The sequence below is a fragment of the Pan troglodytes genome, chromosome 10 (genome assembly GCF_028858775.2).
Source record: "Pan troglodytes isolate AG18354 chromosome 10, NHGRI_mPanTro3-v2.0_pri, whole genome shotgun sequence".
NCBI classification, from domain to species: Eukaryota; Metazoa; Chordata; class Mammalia; order Primates; family Hominidae; genus Pan; species Pan troglodytes.
In genome coordinates this window covers 108,169,868-108,188,617 of record NC_072408.2, presented here as the reverse complement: position 1 = coordinate 108,188,617, position 18,750 = coordinate 108,169,868, and the positions used below count along the sequence as shown (strand labels likewise).

General features: G+C 38.6%; 1 protein-coding gene across 2 annotated transcripts in view; it reads right to left on the bottom strand.

Annotated features, from left to right (window-relative positions):
• The window catches only part of UTP20 (UTP20 small subunit processome component), a 107,887-nt gene that overhangs the window by 28,330 nt on the left and 60,807 nt on the right, over positions 1-18,750 (bottom strand). For both annotated transcript variants that reach the window (XM_016924041.4, XM_016924043.4), the window contains 12 exons: positions 17,133-17,220; positions 15,174-15,317; positions 14,925-14,975; positions 14,669-14,821; positions 13,013-13,168; positions 12,076-12,216; positions 11,175-11,312; positions 5,576-5,715; positions 5,246-5,328; positions 2,939-3,225; positions 1,366-1,505; positions 977-1,133 (listed from right to left, as the gene is read on the bottom strand). In XM_016924041.4, coding sequence (XP_016779530.4) covers positions 977-1,133; positions 1,366-1,505; positions 2,939-3,225; positions 5,246-5,328; positions 5,576-5,715; positions 11,175-11,312; positions 12,076-12,216; positions 13,013-13,168; positions 14,669-14,821; positions 14,925-14,975; positions 15,174-15,317; positions 17,133-17,220 — 1,678 coding nt within the window. The remainder of the gene's footprint in view (positions 1-976; positions 1,134-1,365; positions 1,506-2,938; positions 3,226-5,245; positions 5,329-5,575; positions 5,716-11,174; positions 11,313-12,075; positions 12,217-13,012; positions 13,169-14,668; positions 14,822-14,924; positions 14,976-15,173; positions 15,318-17,132; positions 17,221-18,750) is intronic.

The window sequence follows — 18,750 nt, the reverse complement described above, 5'->3', positions numbered from 1 at the left end:
AGACTGTACCAAAATTGTTTTCTTTGAGCATCATTCTTCATCCCCACCCCAACAAGTAACATGGCTGCTTACTTGAAAAGAAGCTGCAGCGTTCCTCAAACTTTAAATCACCCAGGGATCATATGAAAATGCAGTTTCTGTAGGGTCAGGTGTAGGACCTTTAAATCCTACATTTCTCACAACCCCCCAGATGCTGCTGATACTGTCTGTCCAGGTGCCATGCTTGGAGCAGCGAGGGGCTAGATACCACATAACTACTTGGAGTGCTGTATATTCCACTTGGCGCTCTTATTTTATTTTTTGAGACAGGGTTTCACTCTGCAGCCCAGGCTGGAGTTCTGTGGCACGATCACAGCTCACTGCAGCCTTGACCTTCCAGGCTCAAGCAATCCTCCCACCTCAGCCTCCTGAGTAGCTGGGACCACAAACGTGTGCCACCAAACTTGGCTATTTTTATTATTAGTTTTTGTAGGGAAAAGGTCTCACTATGTTAACCAGGCTGGTCTTGAACTCCTGGCCTAAAGTGATCCTCCCGTCTTGGCCTCCTAAAGTGCTGGGTATACAGGCATAAGCCACTGCACCCAGCCCCTTATTTTGTAATTTACATTTTATATTCCAACTCTTAAACAGATGTGTATGTTCTTTATCATTCACACCAGTGATAATAGTCAATACACATCCCAAAAGAATTATATTAAGAACTCCGAGAATATAAAACTTGATATGAAGTAATTTGAGAGAAAAAGATAGGTCATGTAACCCAGGCCTATAAGCATCTTTTAAAAATCAGATATAGGAACTATTTAAACAACAGATTTCCTTAATACTAATTGGAAACTTTTGAATATTACTGCTCAGTGTTTCAGTGGATCAAATTTATTAAAGACAGGCCCGAAGTTCCATAACTTACAATGTTCAAGCTGCAAATATTTTAACTCCAATACAACTTGAATATAAAGCACAAGATGCAATTTACCTGGTATCCACGGACAAGAGTAGTCTGTAATTCTTTTAAAACATATTGGAGGAAGTGCACACCAAGATCCTCTATTATTTTCGCAAGAGTGCTGCGTGCAATGTCTCTGATTTCTTGGGCTCTGTTCTTGAGTAGGGCACACACTTTCAGCAAAATACTAGAAAATGAGAAGTTGAAAAATGACTAATCAAATAAACAGAAGCAATTAAACATACACATATCCTTTAGTCTCTTAATTACTCGTAACTCAAATTTTCCTGTTAAGATTCGAAACCACAGCAAGTTATGACAGTACTTTTTCCTCTTCCTGACAAAAGAGACTCAAAAGTAAGGAAGAAAAGAACCAATTTTTGAGTTTCACTAAACTTCTAATTTGTTAAAAAACATACCTTGGCAGATTAGCTTCCATAACTTCTTGTGGAAGGGACTGCATTAGTTTAACCATGGCAAAAGCTAATGGAACTCGAACGACTTCCTCATCATTCACAACCTTTGACTTGACAAGCTTGTGTTCTTCTTCCCTTTTAGTCTGTAAGAAAAATTTAGGTTAAGCTAAAATGAAAATAAATGGATCAGTGATCTACCAACACTGCAACTTTGTATTTGAAAGGCAAGTTTTTCTAGAAGGATGGATGATCATAAAAAGAAGAAAGAAAAGGCTGGGTGCGGCGGCTCATGCCTGTAATCCCAGCACTTTGGGAAGCCGAGGTGGGCGGATCACCTGAGATCGGGAGTTTGAGACCATCCTGACCAACCTGGAGAAACCCCGTCTCTACTAAAAATACAAAATTAGCCGGGCATGGTGGTGCATGCCTGTAATCCCAGCTACTTGGGAGGCTGAGGCAGAAGAATTGCTTGAACCTGGGAGGCGGAGGTTGTGGTGAGCCGAGATCGTGCCACTGCACTCCAGCCTGGGCAACAAGAGGGAAAGTCCATCTCAAAAAGAAAAAGAAAGAAAAGAAAAACAGCTCTTTCTATAGATCTTAAGCCCATTTCTAAGTTTATTTAAAAACAAACCAAATATCCAATTTGAGGATAACCCTCTAAAAATTATCAAAATAACAGGTGTAAGAATGTTCTACTTTTCGAAGAAGCCATGAGAAAAAAATAAAGCCAGATTTTCACCAATGTGGGTTAAGACTGCTGTCAAGTATAGGAAACTCATATAAAACGTGTGTCAGTGGGAACTGTCAACTGTGTGAGTGACACTGTTAGTATATAATAAATACAGGGCCTCAAATAAAGGTTTATTTACAAATATATAAATTTGTATTACAAATATACAAAATATAAATAAATATTTACAAATATACAAAATATAAATCAATATTTTATACCAGGAGTTAGCAAAATTTTTCTGAACAAGGCCATATAGTATTTGTGGCTTTATGGGCTCTGTTGAAGTTTCTCAACTCTGCTGTTGTGATGAAAAGGCAGTACTAAACACTACGTAAACAAGTGGATAACTGTGTTCCAATAAAGCCACATAAAAACAGGCCACAGGCTAGATTTAGTCCCTGAGCCATAGTTGGCCAACCCGTGTTTCACCCTGAGCAGGAAGGAAAGGCTGGCTTCATGAGAATGCACTGCTGAATGTTATCCCTGTTAACTAGGAAAGATGAATTTTGAATAGTGCAGAACTGACCAAAAAGTAGAAAATGGAAACATTCTAATTTTTAATAACCTTTTTGGGACATGGGAGTCTCTTAATAACTACTTTGGAGATGGAAAAGCATTTATCTACCCTATCAAAATCATAAAGAAGGAGCGTTACTGCTTAGTTGCAGCAGGATAAGCCTGAAGCTGAAGAGATAAGAGTAGAGGGGTGAATTGTGAAGTGTTGAGATAAAAGGAAATCTAAAAGCTGAAATCAATCAGTAATCACCAAGAGCCTCAGTGTGACAGGGCCCCACCAACACCAGAATTCACACAGACCTGCTGGACCCCGAATAAAGTTATTACCGTAGATGCAAGGCATTTATGTAGCCTGGGGAGAATATCCCCGGTTATGGTTCCTTGGATATTTTTAATTGTTCTCTCTATTTCTTCCTTGTTTTGAGGAAGGAAAGAGACAGGCTTTGTGATACACTCGGATTCTTTAGCTGATGTTCCTCCAGAGTCAGCTGGATCAGGGGTTCCCGGTTGTCCGCTGTCTGACAAACTCTTGCATGTATATTCCTTCTCTTCCTCATCCACACGCTCTAATTCCATGGCCTCAGGTTCTGGTAACTCAATTGCTTCAATTGTATCTATGTTTAATAAACAACAAAAGTCACCTTAAAGCAAATAATGAAACCACACAGTTGTGGTAAGCAGTTTTTCCCACCAACATCCAACTTCCGATAAAAAATATCTAATCAGCAACTGTGGGCAGGCAAGGTAAGTGCTGAGGAAAGAGCAGTAAATGAGAGGGCCATGGGTTTTGCTTTCTCACAGTTTAGAGTTTAAAGAGAGACAAATAAACTGCCGATTATAAAAGAACACAGAACTGCAAGTACAGGGTAATTGGGGAACACACTGGGAGGCTTGCGGGGCAGGAACATCTTAACCAAATAAAGCACCTCCCTTCATGAGCATGAAAATCCTAATGACAGCCAACTGCCCAGAGTCTTTGTCAGTTTCTGGTATGCGATTACAACAATTTTACAAGTTAGTGGGAATTCCTCTTTTCCAATCATCTGAAATAGCTGGTATAGGCTGAAATGATCTACCCCTTGAATGTTTGGTAAAACTTAGCCATAAAACAATCTGTGCCTGGTGTTTTCATCAGACGACTAACTGCAGATTGAATTTCTTTTTCTTTTCTTTTTTTTTTAGACAGAGTCTTGCTGTGTCACCCAGGCTGGAGTACAGTAGTGACATCTCAGCTTACCGCAACATCTGCCTCCTGGGTTCAAGCAGTTCTCATGCCTTAGCCTCCTGAGCAGTTGAGATTACAAGTGTGCACCACCATATCCAGCTAATTTTTTGTATATTTAGTAGAGACAGGGTTTCACTATGTTGACCAGGCTAGTCTCGACCTCCTGGCCTCAAGTGATCCACCTGCGTAGGCCTCCCAAAAGTGCTGGGATTACAGGTGTGAGCCACCGTGCCCCAACCTAACTGTGCATTCAATTCCTTTAATAGTTAGAAATCTATCTGGATTTTCTATTTTCTTCTAAAGTCAGTTTTTGTATTATATTTTTCTAAGAATTTGTACATCTCAGCCAAGTATTCACATTTATAAATACAAAGATACCTTTTCACTTAATTGTGACCCTTTTTAATTCCTAGTAATGTTTATTACATCTTCTATTTTTACAGATCAATCTTGTCAGGCATTTGCCAATTTATAATCTTTAAAAAATTTATTTTCTTTTTTTTTTTTAGACATAGGGTCTCACTCTGTCACCCAAGCTAGAAGGCAGTGGTGCTATGGTGATCATAGCTCACTGCAGCCAGCTCCTGGGCTCCACTGATCCTTCTGCCTTAGCCTTCCAAGTCGCTGGGATTACAGTTGTAAGCCACTGTCCCTGGCCCAATTTATAATCTTTTCAAATACTTACTTATTTTTAGCTTTGTTGATCTTTTCTATTGTATCCAGTTTATTTTTCACCAATTGCTGCTTTAATTTTTAATTACTTATTTTCTTACACTTTCTTTCCATTCATTGCGTACTGCTCTTTTCACAAAAGAAAGTGATAAAATGGCCGGGCGCGGTGGCTCACGCCTGTAATCCTAGCACTTTGGGAGGCCGAGACGGGCGGATCACGAGGTCAGGAGATCGAGACCATCTTGGCTAACACGGTGAAACCCCGTTTCTACTAAAAATACAAAAAATTAGCCGGGCGTGTTGGCGGGCGCCTGTAGTCCCAGCTACTTGGGAGGCTGAGGCAGGAGAATGGCATGAACCTGGGAGGCGGAGCTTGCAGTGAGCCGAGATCGCGCCACTGCACTCCAACCTGGGAGACACAGCGAGACTCCGTCTCAAAAAAAAAAAAAAAAAAAAAAAAAAAAAAAAGAAAGTGATAAAATTGGATTTCTATATAAATAATCTACAGCTAACATTTTTTCACTAATACAATTTAGACTAGCCTTCTCTTTTGTTAAATAAAGTTTTCCAAGAATACTTAAACCATTTATTTTAGCCTCCCTCCTGACTCATTAACTGTCCATTGCTAGTAAGAGCAGACAAAGGGAATAAGTTGAACATCACCATCTTTAATTCATTATCATACACTATCCAAGAATAAGATGAAAAACTTGTTTAAGAAAGTTTAAGAAACTTACTTTCTTCGTTCTCAATTTTTCCCATTTGTTCTTCAAGAGTTTTGTGGTCAAAGTGGAATGCTTCTAACACTATCACTAGCAAACTGTTAAAAAAAAAATTACACAGAGATGTTCATTTGATTATTAATATCACTGGATTATAAAAGGAGAGGAAATTTAAACACTAATAAACATTAAAATTATTTTTATTAGTATTTTTAATTTTAACAAGTATTAGCATAACCTTATTAATACAAGATAAAAGTAAATTGAGATTACAGAGACTAATTCAGAAAATATTTTTTAAATTACATTTAAAAAACAAAACAAAAATAAGAAGTTTGACCACACCTGACACCCAGTTTTTGATTGATCTGTCCCGTTTGTAAGACATGAATGAAATGTTTCAAGTAATACATATACGCTGACCAAGAGAGATGTTTGCAAATGGCTCCAATAATCTCTGTGGCAGCAGTGGTTATATTTTCATGCTGTAAAATAAATCAAGAACATCAATGCAGAACAAGTATTTGCTAATAAAATGCAAGGCTAACTCAGTATATTGAAAAAGTTAATAAGTTCTCAGTAATTACAGAAGAGAAAGAATGTCCAAACTATACTAATTTTTTCCCTCTAACCCTAGGAAAATATGCTATAGATTTAAAGGAATGACATCATTCTTTAAAGGCTATTAACATATTTTGGACTCTTTTCCACTCAGACCTCCCTGATAGGTTCAAGACTACAGAAAGCGAATGAAATAAATTCAATGTAGAAAAATCGACAAATGACAAAAACTATATATTGTGCTACTCAGCCCTCAAAAGTACATTGTGGGTGGTGGGGGTCGAGGGGAGGGAGATCATCGGAAAAATAGCTAATGCATGCTGGGCTTAATACCTAGGTGATGGGTTAGTAGGTACAGCAAACCACCACGGCACATGTTTACCTATGTAACAAACCTGCACATCCTGCACATGTACCCTGCAACTTTTATCAAAAAAAAAAAAAGTACACTGCCTCAGAGACATCTCTTTCAGGCCATGATGAAAAACAGAGAGTGGATTTACCTTTAGACCTTAAACTAGAAAAGCAGGCAAAATACATGAAACGGACCAGGCGCGGTGGCACACGCCTGTAATCCCAGCACTTTGGGCGGCCGAGGCTGGTGGATCACGAGGTCAGGAGTTCAAGACCAGCCTGACCAACATGGTGAAACCCCATCTCTACTAAAAATACAAAAATTAGCTGGGCATGGTGGTGTGCACCTGTAATCCCAGCTACTCAGGAGGCTGTGGCAGGAGGATCACTTGATCCCGGGAGGCAGAGGTTGCAGTGAGCCAAGATTGTGCCACTGCACCCCACCCTAGGCGACAGAGTGAGACTGCGTCTCGGAAAAAAAAAAAAAAAAAATACATGAAACAACAGTTTCCAAATCTTGGATATCAACCACTGCAGGCCAGTGATCTCTGAGAGAGAAAAGAAATAAATAAAGTGAGGCTTATAATTACCCCAATTTACTGTGTGGAGAGAACTGTTAAGTTGCAGCACAGGAAGAGAAACCCAAAAAGAGCCCAGTGATCTTCCTGAGTTAGGAGACAGGGTTGAGGCTACGGTAGCTAGAGTCCACGGGGCACAGCACCAGAGAGGAGAGCTGCACAGAGGGAAGCTGCACAGAGCAAGCCCCCGGAGTCTTCGGCTGAGTACTGAGCAGTAAGCGTGAGTAAGGAAGACACGGGAAAAGAACCACAGAAGGGAACAGGCAAAACAATCATCAAAGACCATATAAGGTTGAGGCTAGTTCACAGTCCTATCAGCCAGAGTGAAATGCCTCATGCTACACAGGGCATTGGGCATTTAGGTACTTAGAATGGTAGTGTCTCAGTACCAGGGCCATATTAGTCATAAACTAAAGGCTGCTCCTGCCCTAAGAGAGCTTGAAAGCAAGACTCTAAAGAATTAGACTATTCACAAGTAACCTAACTGCACCTGAGAATAATTCTCAGGAATACTTAAAGACATCCAAATGTACCCAACACCCAGTAAGGTAAAATTCATAATGTCTGGCACCTAATAAGAAATTACAGCTGGGCATGGTGGTGCTTGCCTGTAGTCCCAGCTACTCGGGAGGCCAATGTGGGAGGATCACTTGAGAGTAGCCTGGGCAACAAAGTGAGAACCCCATCTCTACAAAAAAATAAATTAAAAATTAGCCAGGTGCAGTGGTGTACACCTGGAGTCCCAGGTACTTGGGAGGCAGAGGTAGGAGGATCATTTGAGTCCAGGAGTTTGAAGCTGCAGTGAGCTATGATCATACCACTGCACTTCAGCCTGGGAGACAGAGCAAGACACTGTGCAAGTTTTCTAACAGCCTTGGCAATAATTTATAAAATTCTCATATGGTTATAAGCAGTTGAAACATTAATATTTAGAAAAATAAAAGAAGTGAGAGAAAAATATGAGCATGTTAAGGAGAGACATGAAAGATATTTTAAAAAGATGAAATTGAACTTCTAGAGATAAAAAAGACAATTCTGAGAGGGAAGATATACTGGATGGGATTTACAGCAGATTAGACAATGCAGAAGAAAAGATTAGTGAACCTGAAGACAGAGCAACAGAAAAATGAAACAAAATGAAACCGAGAAAAAAAAAAGATGAAAAAAAAAAGCAAAACAATATAAAAGCCTCTGAGTTATGGAACAACTTCAAGTGACCTAATAATGTACACTGGAGTCTCCAAAGGCAAGAAGGGGACCCAAAAATATTAAAATAAATAATATTTGAAAATTTCCAAGTTTGGCTGGGAACAGTGGCTCAACCCTGTAATCTCAACACTTTGGGAGGCCATGGTGGGTGGATCACTTGAGGTCAGGAGTTCGAGACCAGCCTGGAAAACATAATGAAACCCTGTCTCTACCAAAAATATAATAAAATCAGCCAAGAGTCAAGGTGTATGGCTGTAGTCCCAGTTACCAGAGAGGCTGAGGTAGGAGAATCACTTGAACCTGAGAGACAGAGGTTGCAGTAAGCAGAGATTGTGCCACTGCAGCCTGGGTGACAGAGTGACATTCTCACTCCAGCCTGGGTGACAGAGTGAGATTCTGTCTCAAAAAAAAAAAAAAAAAAAAAAAAGAAAAAGAAAATTTTCAAGTTTGATGCAAACTACATATCTACATATTCAAGAAGGTCAATGAACCCCAAGCACAAGAATCATAAAAGAAATGACACTAAGGCACACTCATAATCAAATGGCTTAAAACCAAAGGTAAAGAGATACATTTTTAAAAGCAGTTAAGAAAAAACTATGAAAAAAAATCCAGAAACTGTCTACAAGGGCCAGGCCATACAATAACAACAACAAACAAAAAACAAAACAAAACAAAAACAAAAAAACCCCAAACACATTACACTTGGGGGAACAAAGTTAAGAATAACTTCTCATTGGAAATAATACAAGCCAGAATACAGTTGAGCACCATCTTTAAAGTACTGGAAGGAAAAAACAAAAACAAAAAAAAACAATAAACCTGTCAATCTAGAATTCTATACCCAGCAACATTACCTTGCAAAAACAAAGACAAGAAAAGACAAACAAAAGCTGCAAGAATCAATCACTAGCAGACCTGTACTAAAACTTAAGGAAAGTCCTCTTGTCAGAAATAAAATGAAGTCCAGGCACAGTGGCTCATGCCTGTAATCTCAGTACTTTGGAGGCTAGGGTGGGAGGGTTGCTTGAGGCCAGGTGTTTAAGACCAGCCTGAGCAACAAAGGAGACCCTGTCTCTCCAAAAAAAAACCCAAAAACTCACATACACACACAAAAAAACAAACAACAACAAAAAAATCCTCCTTTGTTTCCTGCCACAACAAATAAATAAGAAATTTTAAAAATATAATTTAAAGAAGAAAAATGATACCAGATCAATATTTGGATCTCCACAAAGAAACAAAGAGCACCAGAAACTACAAATATGTAAGCAAATATAAAAGACCTTTTCTTTATTTTCAAAGAGCTCCTTAAAAGATAATTGACTACTTAAAGTGAAAATGACAACAATGTATTGTGTGGTTTAAAATGAATGGAGAGGCAAAAACCTATGGCAAAAATCCCTCAATAACTAATAAGCCAATGGAGATAAAATAAAATCTCAAAAAGTACAATTAATCCAATAGAAAAAAGATAAAGAGAAAAAAAGAAAAAAATTGGGTCAAATGGAAAATAACAAGACTCAGATCTAAACACAACCTTATAAATAATCATATTAAATGTGAATGGTCTAAATACCAGTTAAAAGGTTGTTGGACTGGATAAAAAACAAGACCCAGTTAAAAGCTACCAATAAGAAACCAACTTTAAATGTAAACTCATAATTAGGTTAAAAATATAAGGCTAGAAAAGGATATACCAGCCGGGCGTGGTGGCTCACGCCTGTAATCCCAGCACCTTGGGAGGCTGAGGTGGGCAGATCACCTAAGGTCAGGAGTTAGAGACCAGCCTGGAGAATATGGCAAAACCCCATCTTTACTAAAACTACAAAAATTAGCTGGGCGTGGTGGCGGGCGCCTGTAATCCCAGCTACTCAGGAGGCTGAGGCAGGAGAATCACTGGAACCTGGGAGGTGGAGGTTGCAGTGAGCTGAGATCACGCTACTGCACTCCAGCCTAGGTGACAGAGTGAGATTCCATCTCAAAAAAAGGAGATACCATGTGAACATCAACCAAAGCTAAGTATACTTTATTTTTTTCCTGTCTACATACCATTCATATTTCAATGGCATCAAACAGTTAGGTTGGGCTTACTAGCTTTTAAACTAGAATATAAGGGAGCTATCTTTTAACTACTTAGGTAATTCTTCTAAACATTTTGAATATCCTGAAACAACAGAGGAAATCTATTATTGTATAAGGCCATGTAATCAACAGTATAAATTTAAGTCACAAATCCTGACATTACTACAGTTAGATTTGAATTTCTATGATCATTTAATACCACCTTTCATTAATCTTTTTTTTTTTCAAATAGTCTCGCTCTGTCACCCAGGCTGGAGTGTAGTGGCATGATCTCGGCTCACTGCAGCCTCTGCCTCCTGGGTTCAAATGATCCTCCTGCCTCAGCCTCCCGAGTAGCTGGGATTACAGGCATGCACCACCAGGCATGGCTAATTTTTATATTTTTGGTACACATGGGTTTTTGCCATGTTGGCCAGGCTGGTCTCAAACTCCTGACCTCAAGTGATCCACCTGCCTCGGCCTCCTAAAGTGCTGAGATTACAGGTGTGAGCCACTGCACTTGACCTCATTAATCTTTTTAATCAATAATTACTTATCTAGTCTTTACTATGTGCCAGGCACCATTCTAGGCACTGTGTAATATAAAGGTTAAAACAGCCCTAAGTTGGAATACCAGTTCCGACTCTGGGTGTCTCTGAGAAAGTTATATAACCTCACTTCTTCTCAGATTACTACCCTGTAAAATAGTAGTTGAAGAATAGTCCCTACCCTACTCCAGGGGGTTGAGTTGTTGTGAGAATGAAGCACTTGAAATAGTGCCTGGTACCTGGTATGGTGTTAATGATAACATACTATTTCATTTCATTTCTTGTAAATCATTTGCAAAAATAATGACTGCTGACTAGGGGAGTTAACCAGATTTAAGTCCTATGACACAAAAATAAAAGTATGCAATTTTAATAATGGGATAATTTCTAGGAGGAAGAATATTTTGCGCTCGGCTTTTGTGAGCTAATAATAGCAAAAACACAAATAATAGTCACCATTTATATAGCATTTACTATGTGTCAGGCACAGTTCTAAGAACTTTAGAACTATTCTAAACCTCTAATTATGGTGATGACATCAACACAAACACCACCAACTCCATGTTTATTTTGGCAAAGTGTGTCATGGTATGGGAAGAGGGTCCTTGGTTTCTAGATCTAATGACCTACCTTGAGCATTTTCTCATCAAAAATTGGAGTCATGGCATAAGGCATGATGTAATTCTGAAGAGATTTAGAAGACAGAACAACTTTGCCTTCCATTAGTTGTTTTGCAAGTTTCTTCAAGGCTCTTGCTCTTCTGTGGATCTATGAGTAAGATAAAATATGAATTAGTTACCAAATAATCTCACCTACAACCAGCTCCATTTTAGTATCATATTCTCTTTTCATGAAAAGGTTAAAGGAGTGGCCAGGTGCGGTGGCTCATGCCTGTAATCCCAGCACTTGGGAGGCCGAGATGGGCAGATCACCTGAGGTCGGGAGTTCAAGACCAGCCTGACCAACATGGAGAAAACCCCGTCTCTACTAAAACTACAAAATTAGGTGGGTGTGGTGGTGCATGCCTGTAATCCCAGCTACTCAGGAGGCTGAGGCAGGAGAATCACTTGAACCCTGGAGGCGGAGGTTACAGTGAGCAGAGTGCGCCATTGCACTCCAGCCTGGGCAACAAGAGCGAAGCTCCATCTCAAAAAAAAAAAAAAAAAAAGACAAAGATTAAGGAAGTGAAACACAGTCCATGTGTTACAAGAGCAAACACCTGTGCCTTGATTTGCTTTCAGAGATATAATCCATAGCATTTGTTTAACAATGGACCCAAAGCATTTACACTTCTTAGGAAAAGGCAGAGAAAAGCGACACTATTATTAACTGTGGTTTGTGATACCACCAAAGAAATTAGAATCCAGGAAATGATCATCTTAATACAAATTTCAATGATGATCATAAAGACCAAGGAAAGAGAAGCTTAAACCTTTTTGGAAAGTTAAAACATGTCTTTCCAAATGAGGTAGAACTGTTTGAAATATGTATGCTTATGTCGTAGGTAGGAAAAAGCAGAATTGTCTTCTACCTGAATGTGCTTCATGTTCTCAAAGAAGTCCATTTCTGGGTCATGGTAATGAGTAAGTTGTACCAAGTCTTTGAATTCCAGTTGGTTTGGAAAGGTTTGAATTAAACAGGAAAGTATCGTGGTATAATCCTGCTGAATACTCTGTAAATATGAAGTGGAGAAAAAACATTTTATTTTAAAAAGAATTTGTTTCTGAGATAATATGAGGAAACAGAAAAAAACATAAAATTTTAAAAAGTAAAATATTTCCACTGTTAAAAAAAAAAATCAGGATTGCTTGAGCCCAGGAGTTTGAGGACAGCCTGGACAACATGGTGAAATCCTGTCTCTACAAAAAATACAAAAATCAGCCAGGTGTGGTGGTGTACTCCAGCCTAGGCAACAAAGTGAGTCCCTGTCTCAAAAAAAACAAAAAAAACCTGACAGCTATATTAGATCCAAAGTGACTGGTGGCCAGGCATGGTGGCTCATGCCTGTAATCCCAGCAATTTGGGAGGCTGAGGCAGGTGGATCACTTGAGGTCAGGAGTTCGGGACCAGCTTGGCCAACATGGTGAAACCCCGTCTCTACTAAAAATACAAAAATTAGCTGGGCGTGGTGGCATGTGCCTGTAATCCTGGCTACTCTGGAGGCTGAGGCAGGAGAATCACTTGAACCCGGGAGGCGGAGGCTGCAGTGAGCCAAGATCACGCCACTGCAGTCCAGCCTGGGCAACAGAGCGAGACTCCGTCTCAAAAACAAAAAACAAAAAAAACAAAAAAAAGTGCTCTCCTTTCTAGACCCACTCCCATTAAAAGTCTGGTGACTATTTACTCAACCAAGTATTCTCATTAAATGCACTAAGCCTGACTACTTTTCTATACAACAGTAGCAAACATGGGAAAACAAAACAAAACACAGCCTCAGACAGTAGTGCCTAAAACACAAAGTTATATACCTCTGTCTGGCTCTTCAGACCTTTTCTCAATTTCTCCAGGAGTGAACGGTGGATGATTTCTCTATAGTCTTTCTCTGTGACATTCAAGGCAGCTAGCTTTTTGATGATACTCATCAGGCACATGCTGGCATTATCACTTAAACTCATATCTCCTAACTGCAAAAAAGAGAAATAAAAAAGAAATTATTCTCTGTAATAACTACAATATGGAATATTACTTCCCAGTGCAAGCATCTACAAAATTCTGTCACCGTGCTTGTAAAAATGCCTACTAAGCAAGTTCCCACAAATATTTCAAACCTAAGGGAGAACCAAATGTTCTGTGAGGAATATAATACTGTAAATGGCTGAAAAACCACGCTTCCCAAGAAGTGTCATTTAATTTCAGGCAGCACTATGAAACGTCCTTGTTAATTAGTTTTACTTCCCAAAGCAGGCAGTCTAAAAGGTTCACTAAAGCCAGTTTTCAATAATCAGTATCAGGTCATTACTGAAAATGACAGAATTGGCTGCTCCAGAGTTTGTGGTTTGAAGAATGTCGAAGTGAGTGTAGGGAAGGTATCCTTGACTCAGCCAGCCAGGCAGCGACTTAGAATTTTTTGTGCTGAATTTTGGCATGATTATGAAGAATGAGTATAAAACGGGGAGATTATTTTTTCATATATTATGTAATCCTTAATATTAGATGAATAACTATAAAATGCCACAAAGAGATCACTGATGCCACTACATGATTAACAATAATCAAAGGTTTCATTTTCTGCATTTTTGGATTTTAATTTAGTTCAGCAACATAGCACTTAATATATTCCAAACACTTTTTAATTCTCTTATAACTTCAATAAAAAAGGGATAATTTTCAATTAGTATAGTTGCATGTTTAAAAATTGACATAATTGACACACCATAAAATTCACCCTTTTAAAAAATTTACTATTTGGCTGGGTGCGGTGGCCCACACCTATAATCCCAGCACTTTGGGAGGCCAAGATGGGCGGATCACCTCAGGTCAGAAGTTCGAGACTAGCCTGGCCAACATGGTGAAACCTCGTCTCTAATAAAATGCAAAAATTGGGTGGGTGTGGTGGCGTGCCCCTGTAATCCCAGCTACTATTCGGGAGGCTGAGGTGGGAGAATTGGTTGAACCTGGCGGCAGAGGCTGCAGTGAACCAAGATCGCATCACTGCACTCTAGCCTGGGTGACAGAACGAGATCCTGTCTCCAAAAAAAAATTTACAATTCAGTGGTTTTAAGTATATTCATGAGGTTGTGTGATCATCACCACTAATTCCAGAACATTTTCATCACTCCCAAAAGAAACCCTATACCCATTAGAAATCATGCCCCATTCCTCCCTTTCTGCAGCCTTTAGTGACCTAATGTACTTCATCTCTATGGATTTCCCTATTCTAATACATAACTTCTTGATTTTTTTCAAAATGCTTTCATATGTATTATTTTATTCACAATATTTGCCTTTTAAATCATGAGAATAACTGTTTTGCCAGACATAAGATTCTTCATCTAAAAGAAATTTAATCCTAAAAACCTTTGTCCCCCCTCAAAAAACAAATTTAAAGATCAAGTCACTGTATTAGGCAGCCGTATTACCAAAATAATAAAAAATAATTTAAAAATTTTGCTATAATAACCTACCTCTAGATTATAGAAACAATTATGCATAACTGGAATTAGGTAGTTAACATCCACAATTTGCGTTTCTTTAATATAAGAGGTGATGGTCTGGAAAGTCTCAAAGCGAACGTCGAAGTTGATATCATCAAGATGTCTTTGATCGAAGGCGTTAAGCTATAAGAAATGCCATTGAAATTATATAAAAGAAGGCATATAAATCTTCAGTAAACAAAAATGATAATACTTTTGAAGCCAAAGAGAAACCCTTCTTTCTTACCTTGACAACATCAGTAATATATTTTAACCCACTCTCAAAATCAGAAAGAGTCTGAAAGGAAAGAAAACAGTGTATTTATCAGTGAATAAAACTTTAACTTTTCTGCCCTCCTCCCCTCAGCTACCTGTCCCCATTCAAATTCATATAAAAACATCACCCTGGCATGAAGAAAGCCCCTAATATGGTTTACAAGTCATAATTACATTTTTTTAAAAAGGGTGATTTGGAGTAAAAATGAATAGTACAGACCTCAAAAACCGTACAAAGCAATTTTCTTGACAATTTGTTCTTAATAACTGAGAAAAGTTTTGCTATAGGCTTGAGGAAGCTTGTAGGGTCCACACAATGCTTTAACAAGTTTTGTACTGTCACCAGAATATCAACCTCTGTATCCTTGAGAAGAAATAATCAGAGAAATCATATTTCAGTAAGTTATAAACTGGTCAACTTATACTTTAATATATTATAGCACAGAAAACAATTGTGAATAAGATGTAAAAGTAGTAATTGGAAAAATTATTTTATCGTCTTTTAAAAGTTTTTAGCATTTTAATTTAATGTAAAACCCATAAGAATGTGTGAACCAGTTTCTTCCGTTAATTCTAATAAGCAATATATGTAGTTTTGAAACATAATTTCTTCTATTGTCTAATCAAAAAAGATACAAGAAAATGAGCTTGCTGAAGTACAGTCGTCCCTCAGTATCCAAGGGGGACTGGTTCCAGGACCCCAAAAAATACCAAACTCCAAGGATGTTTAAGTCCCTTATATAAAATGGCATGGTATTTGCATATCACCCACACACACCCTTCTGTATATTTTAAGTCACCTCTAAATTACTTATAATACCCAATACAATGTAAATGCTATGTAAATAGTTGTTATACTGCATTTTTAAAATTTGTATTATTTTTATTTTTTATTTTTATTTTACTTATATATTTTTTGAGATGGAGTCTCACTCTGTTGTCCAGTCTGGAGTGCAGTGGCATGATCTCAGCTCACCACAACCTCCACCTCCTGGGTTCAAGCGATTCTCCTGCCTCAGCCTTCTGAGTAGCTGGGAATACAGACATACGCCACCACGCCAGGCTAATTTTTTTATTTTTAGTAGAAACAGGGTTTCACTATGTTGGCCACCCTGGTCTTGAACTCCTGACCTCGTGATCTGCCCGCCTCGGCCTCCCAAAGTGCGGGGATTACAGGCGTGAGCCACCGTGCCCTGCCAGTTAAAGTTTCTATCATTTTTATAATTATATTGTTATTTCTCCAAATATTTTCATCTATGATTGGTTGAATCCACATATGTGGAAATGTGAATACAGAGGGCCAACTGTATACATTTCTGGTTGTCTACAGATCTGTAGTCTTCTAAATTGAACAACTATGTGGGGAGAAATGTTTAGTATCACTACTGAGGTCTGACAAATGAGCTTGAGCCACTGGAGGACTCCTAATTAAGATTGAACTAGGGTTTGAAAATCGTATCAGGAACACTTAGCTGTGTCTGAATATTAAAAGTCTGATTTTTATTCTGTTTTGCCACTGTGATCTACAATTAAGATTATATAATGAGGCCGGGCGCGATGGCTCATGCCTGTAATCCCAGCACTTTGGGAGGCCGAGGCGGGCAGATCACCCGAGGTCAGGAGTTCCAGGCCAGCCTGGCCAACACGGTGAAACCCCATCCCTACTAAAAATACAAAAAAATTAGCTGGGCGTGGTGGCAGGCACCTGTAGTCCCAGCTACTTGGGAGGCTGAGGCAGGAGAATTGCTTGAACCCAGGAGGTGGAGGTTGCAGTGAGCCGAGATTGTGCCACTGCACTCCAGCCTGGAGGACAAGAGTGAAACTCCATCTCAAAAAAAAAAAAAAAAAAAAAGATTACACAATGCACTTCTTGGGTTCCAGGCTTATTAGAGAAAGAAAAACCCCTGAAATGAATCAGAAGCTAAACAAGGGAAATAAAGGGGCTAGTACTTTGTTGTTGTAGATGACGATGTCTCTGCTTTCTTGCCTGCCCCCATTCCTAGTGTCTGTCCCAATCTTTTCCCTCTATTTCTAATTTTTTTTATTTCTATATAAAGTATTTTAAGTTCCTTGGGACAAATGCATCACAAAAATCTAGCCAGTAAAATTGCTGCTCACAAGTAAACCTAGTGATAAAGTGCCACTCTAGAGACAAAGTAAGTGTCCTATGAGTTTGTACCTCAGCAATATTGCCACGGTGGAGGAATGGAAGGAGAAGCGTAATGAGTACAGAACTTTGTTCTTTGTCTTTCATAAACTTGCTGATCCTAAAGAAGGAAAAAACGGATATGTAAGGAACATATACAAGGATATTTCTCTAAGAAGTTAAACTTTTTGTAGAAAAACAATGACTAAAGACAGTTTTAGCATTCCAATACGCAGCTAGCTTTTAAGTATGTGTGCATGTATAAAAAGTTTACCTCAGTTACTTAGCTGTGCTCACTCTTACTCCTCTCCAACATCAAGCTCATGGCCACTATTCTATTTCTTTTGCAATATCTGATTGTGTGGGTTAGAGTGAACAGGTGAATAGGTGGGTTAGCGTGAACTCCAGTCTGGTAATTAGTAATTGTTTTATTTCGAAAAGAAATAACATTTTTAAGTGCCAAGACTTAAGGGTTTATGTACAGTATTTCAATTTAACACCCACGATAGCCCTGCAATATAGGAATCATCAGCCTGATTTTGCCCGGAAAAAAACTGAGACTCAGAGAAACTGATGTCTCACAGCTAGAAGAAGTACAGCAGGTCTTTCAAACTCTGGTCTTTCTGGTTCCTAATCTCCTCTCATCATCTTTCTACTACTACATAGCCTGGGATGAAATTTAATGAGTGTATTAGTATGATTTCCCACTCTGCATAACTTAGAAATACAATAGTATTTTAAAATGCATTGCAAAGAAGTTTCTAGAGGATTCAAACATATCACTTTTTGTTGATATTGTTGTAAGTAACAGAAAAAATACATTTTCAACAACTAAGCCTTGTAATGGTCAACTTAAAATTAAGATAGAATTGTTTCTTGCACTCAGGTTTATTAACCTTTCCCTTTACCGAAATCACAATACACTCCTAGGTCTACTGCCAAACAGACTCTTTAACAACCCTTGTGAGATCTTGACTCAAAAAACCGAACAATCTGCTCTTTTAAGTTAATTATTTTTATCATTACACTGAAGAGTAAAAAACTGCAATTCCACAAAACTCAAAATACACAAAGGCTAAACAAACAAATCTATTAGTCTACTTTAGGATTTTGAAAAATCTGTCCCCTTTAATTTTATTAAATAAAGGCAGATGCTATGAACGGTTTCTAGTAAGTAATCCAGCAGAGAAAGGGAATTCTGCATTAACTTAAAAGTAAAGGGCATTCAAAAATACTAAAAAACTTTTTAGCTTCTTATTGCCAGATTCCAACACCTGAAAAACAAGATAATAATTTTTTTAAATTTATTTTATTTTATTTTATTTTTGAGATGGAGTCTCACTCTGTCACCCAGGCTGGAGTGCAGTGGCGCGATCTTGGCTCACTGCAACCTCCGCCTCCTGGGTTCAAGCCATTCTCCTGCCTCAGTCTCCTGAGTAGCTGAGATTACAGGTGTCCACCACCACGCCCAGCTAACTTTTGTATTTTTAGTAGAGACAGGGTTTTGCCATGTTGGTCAGGCTGGTCTTGAACCCCTGACCTCAGGTGATCCACCCACCTCAGCCTCCCAAAGTGCTGGGATTACAGGTGTGAGCCACCACGCCTGGCCAAGATAATAATTTTTTAAAAAGTTAAAACCAAGGATGGTAAT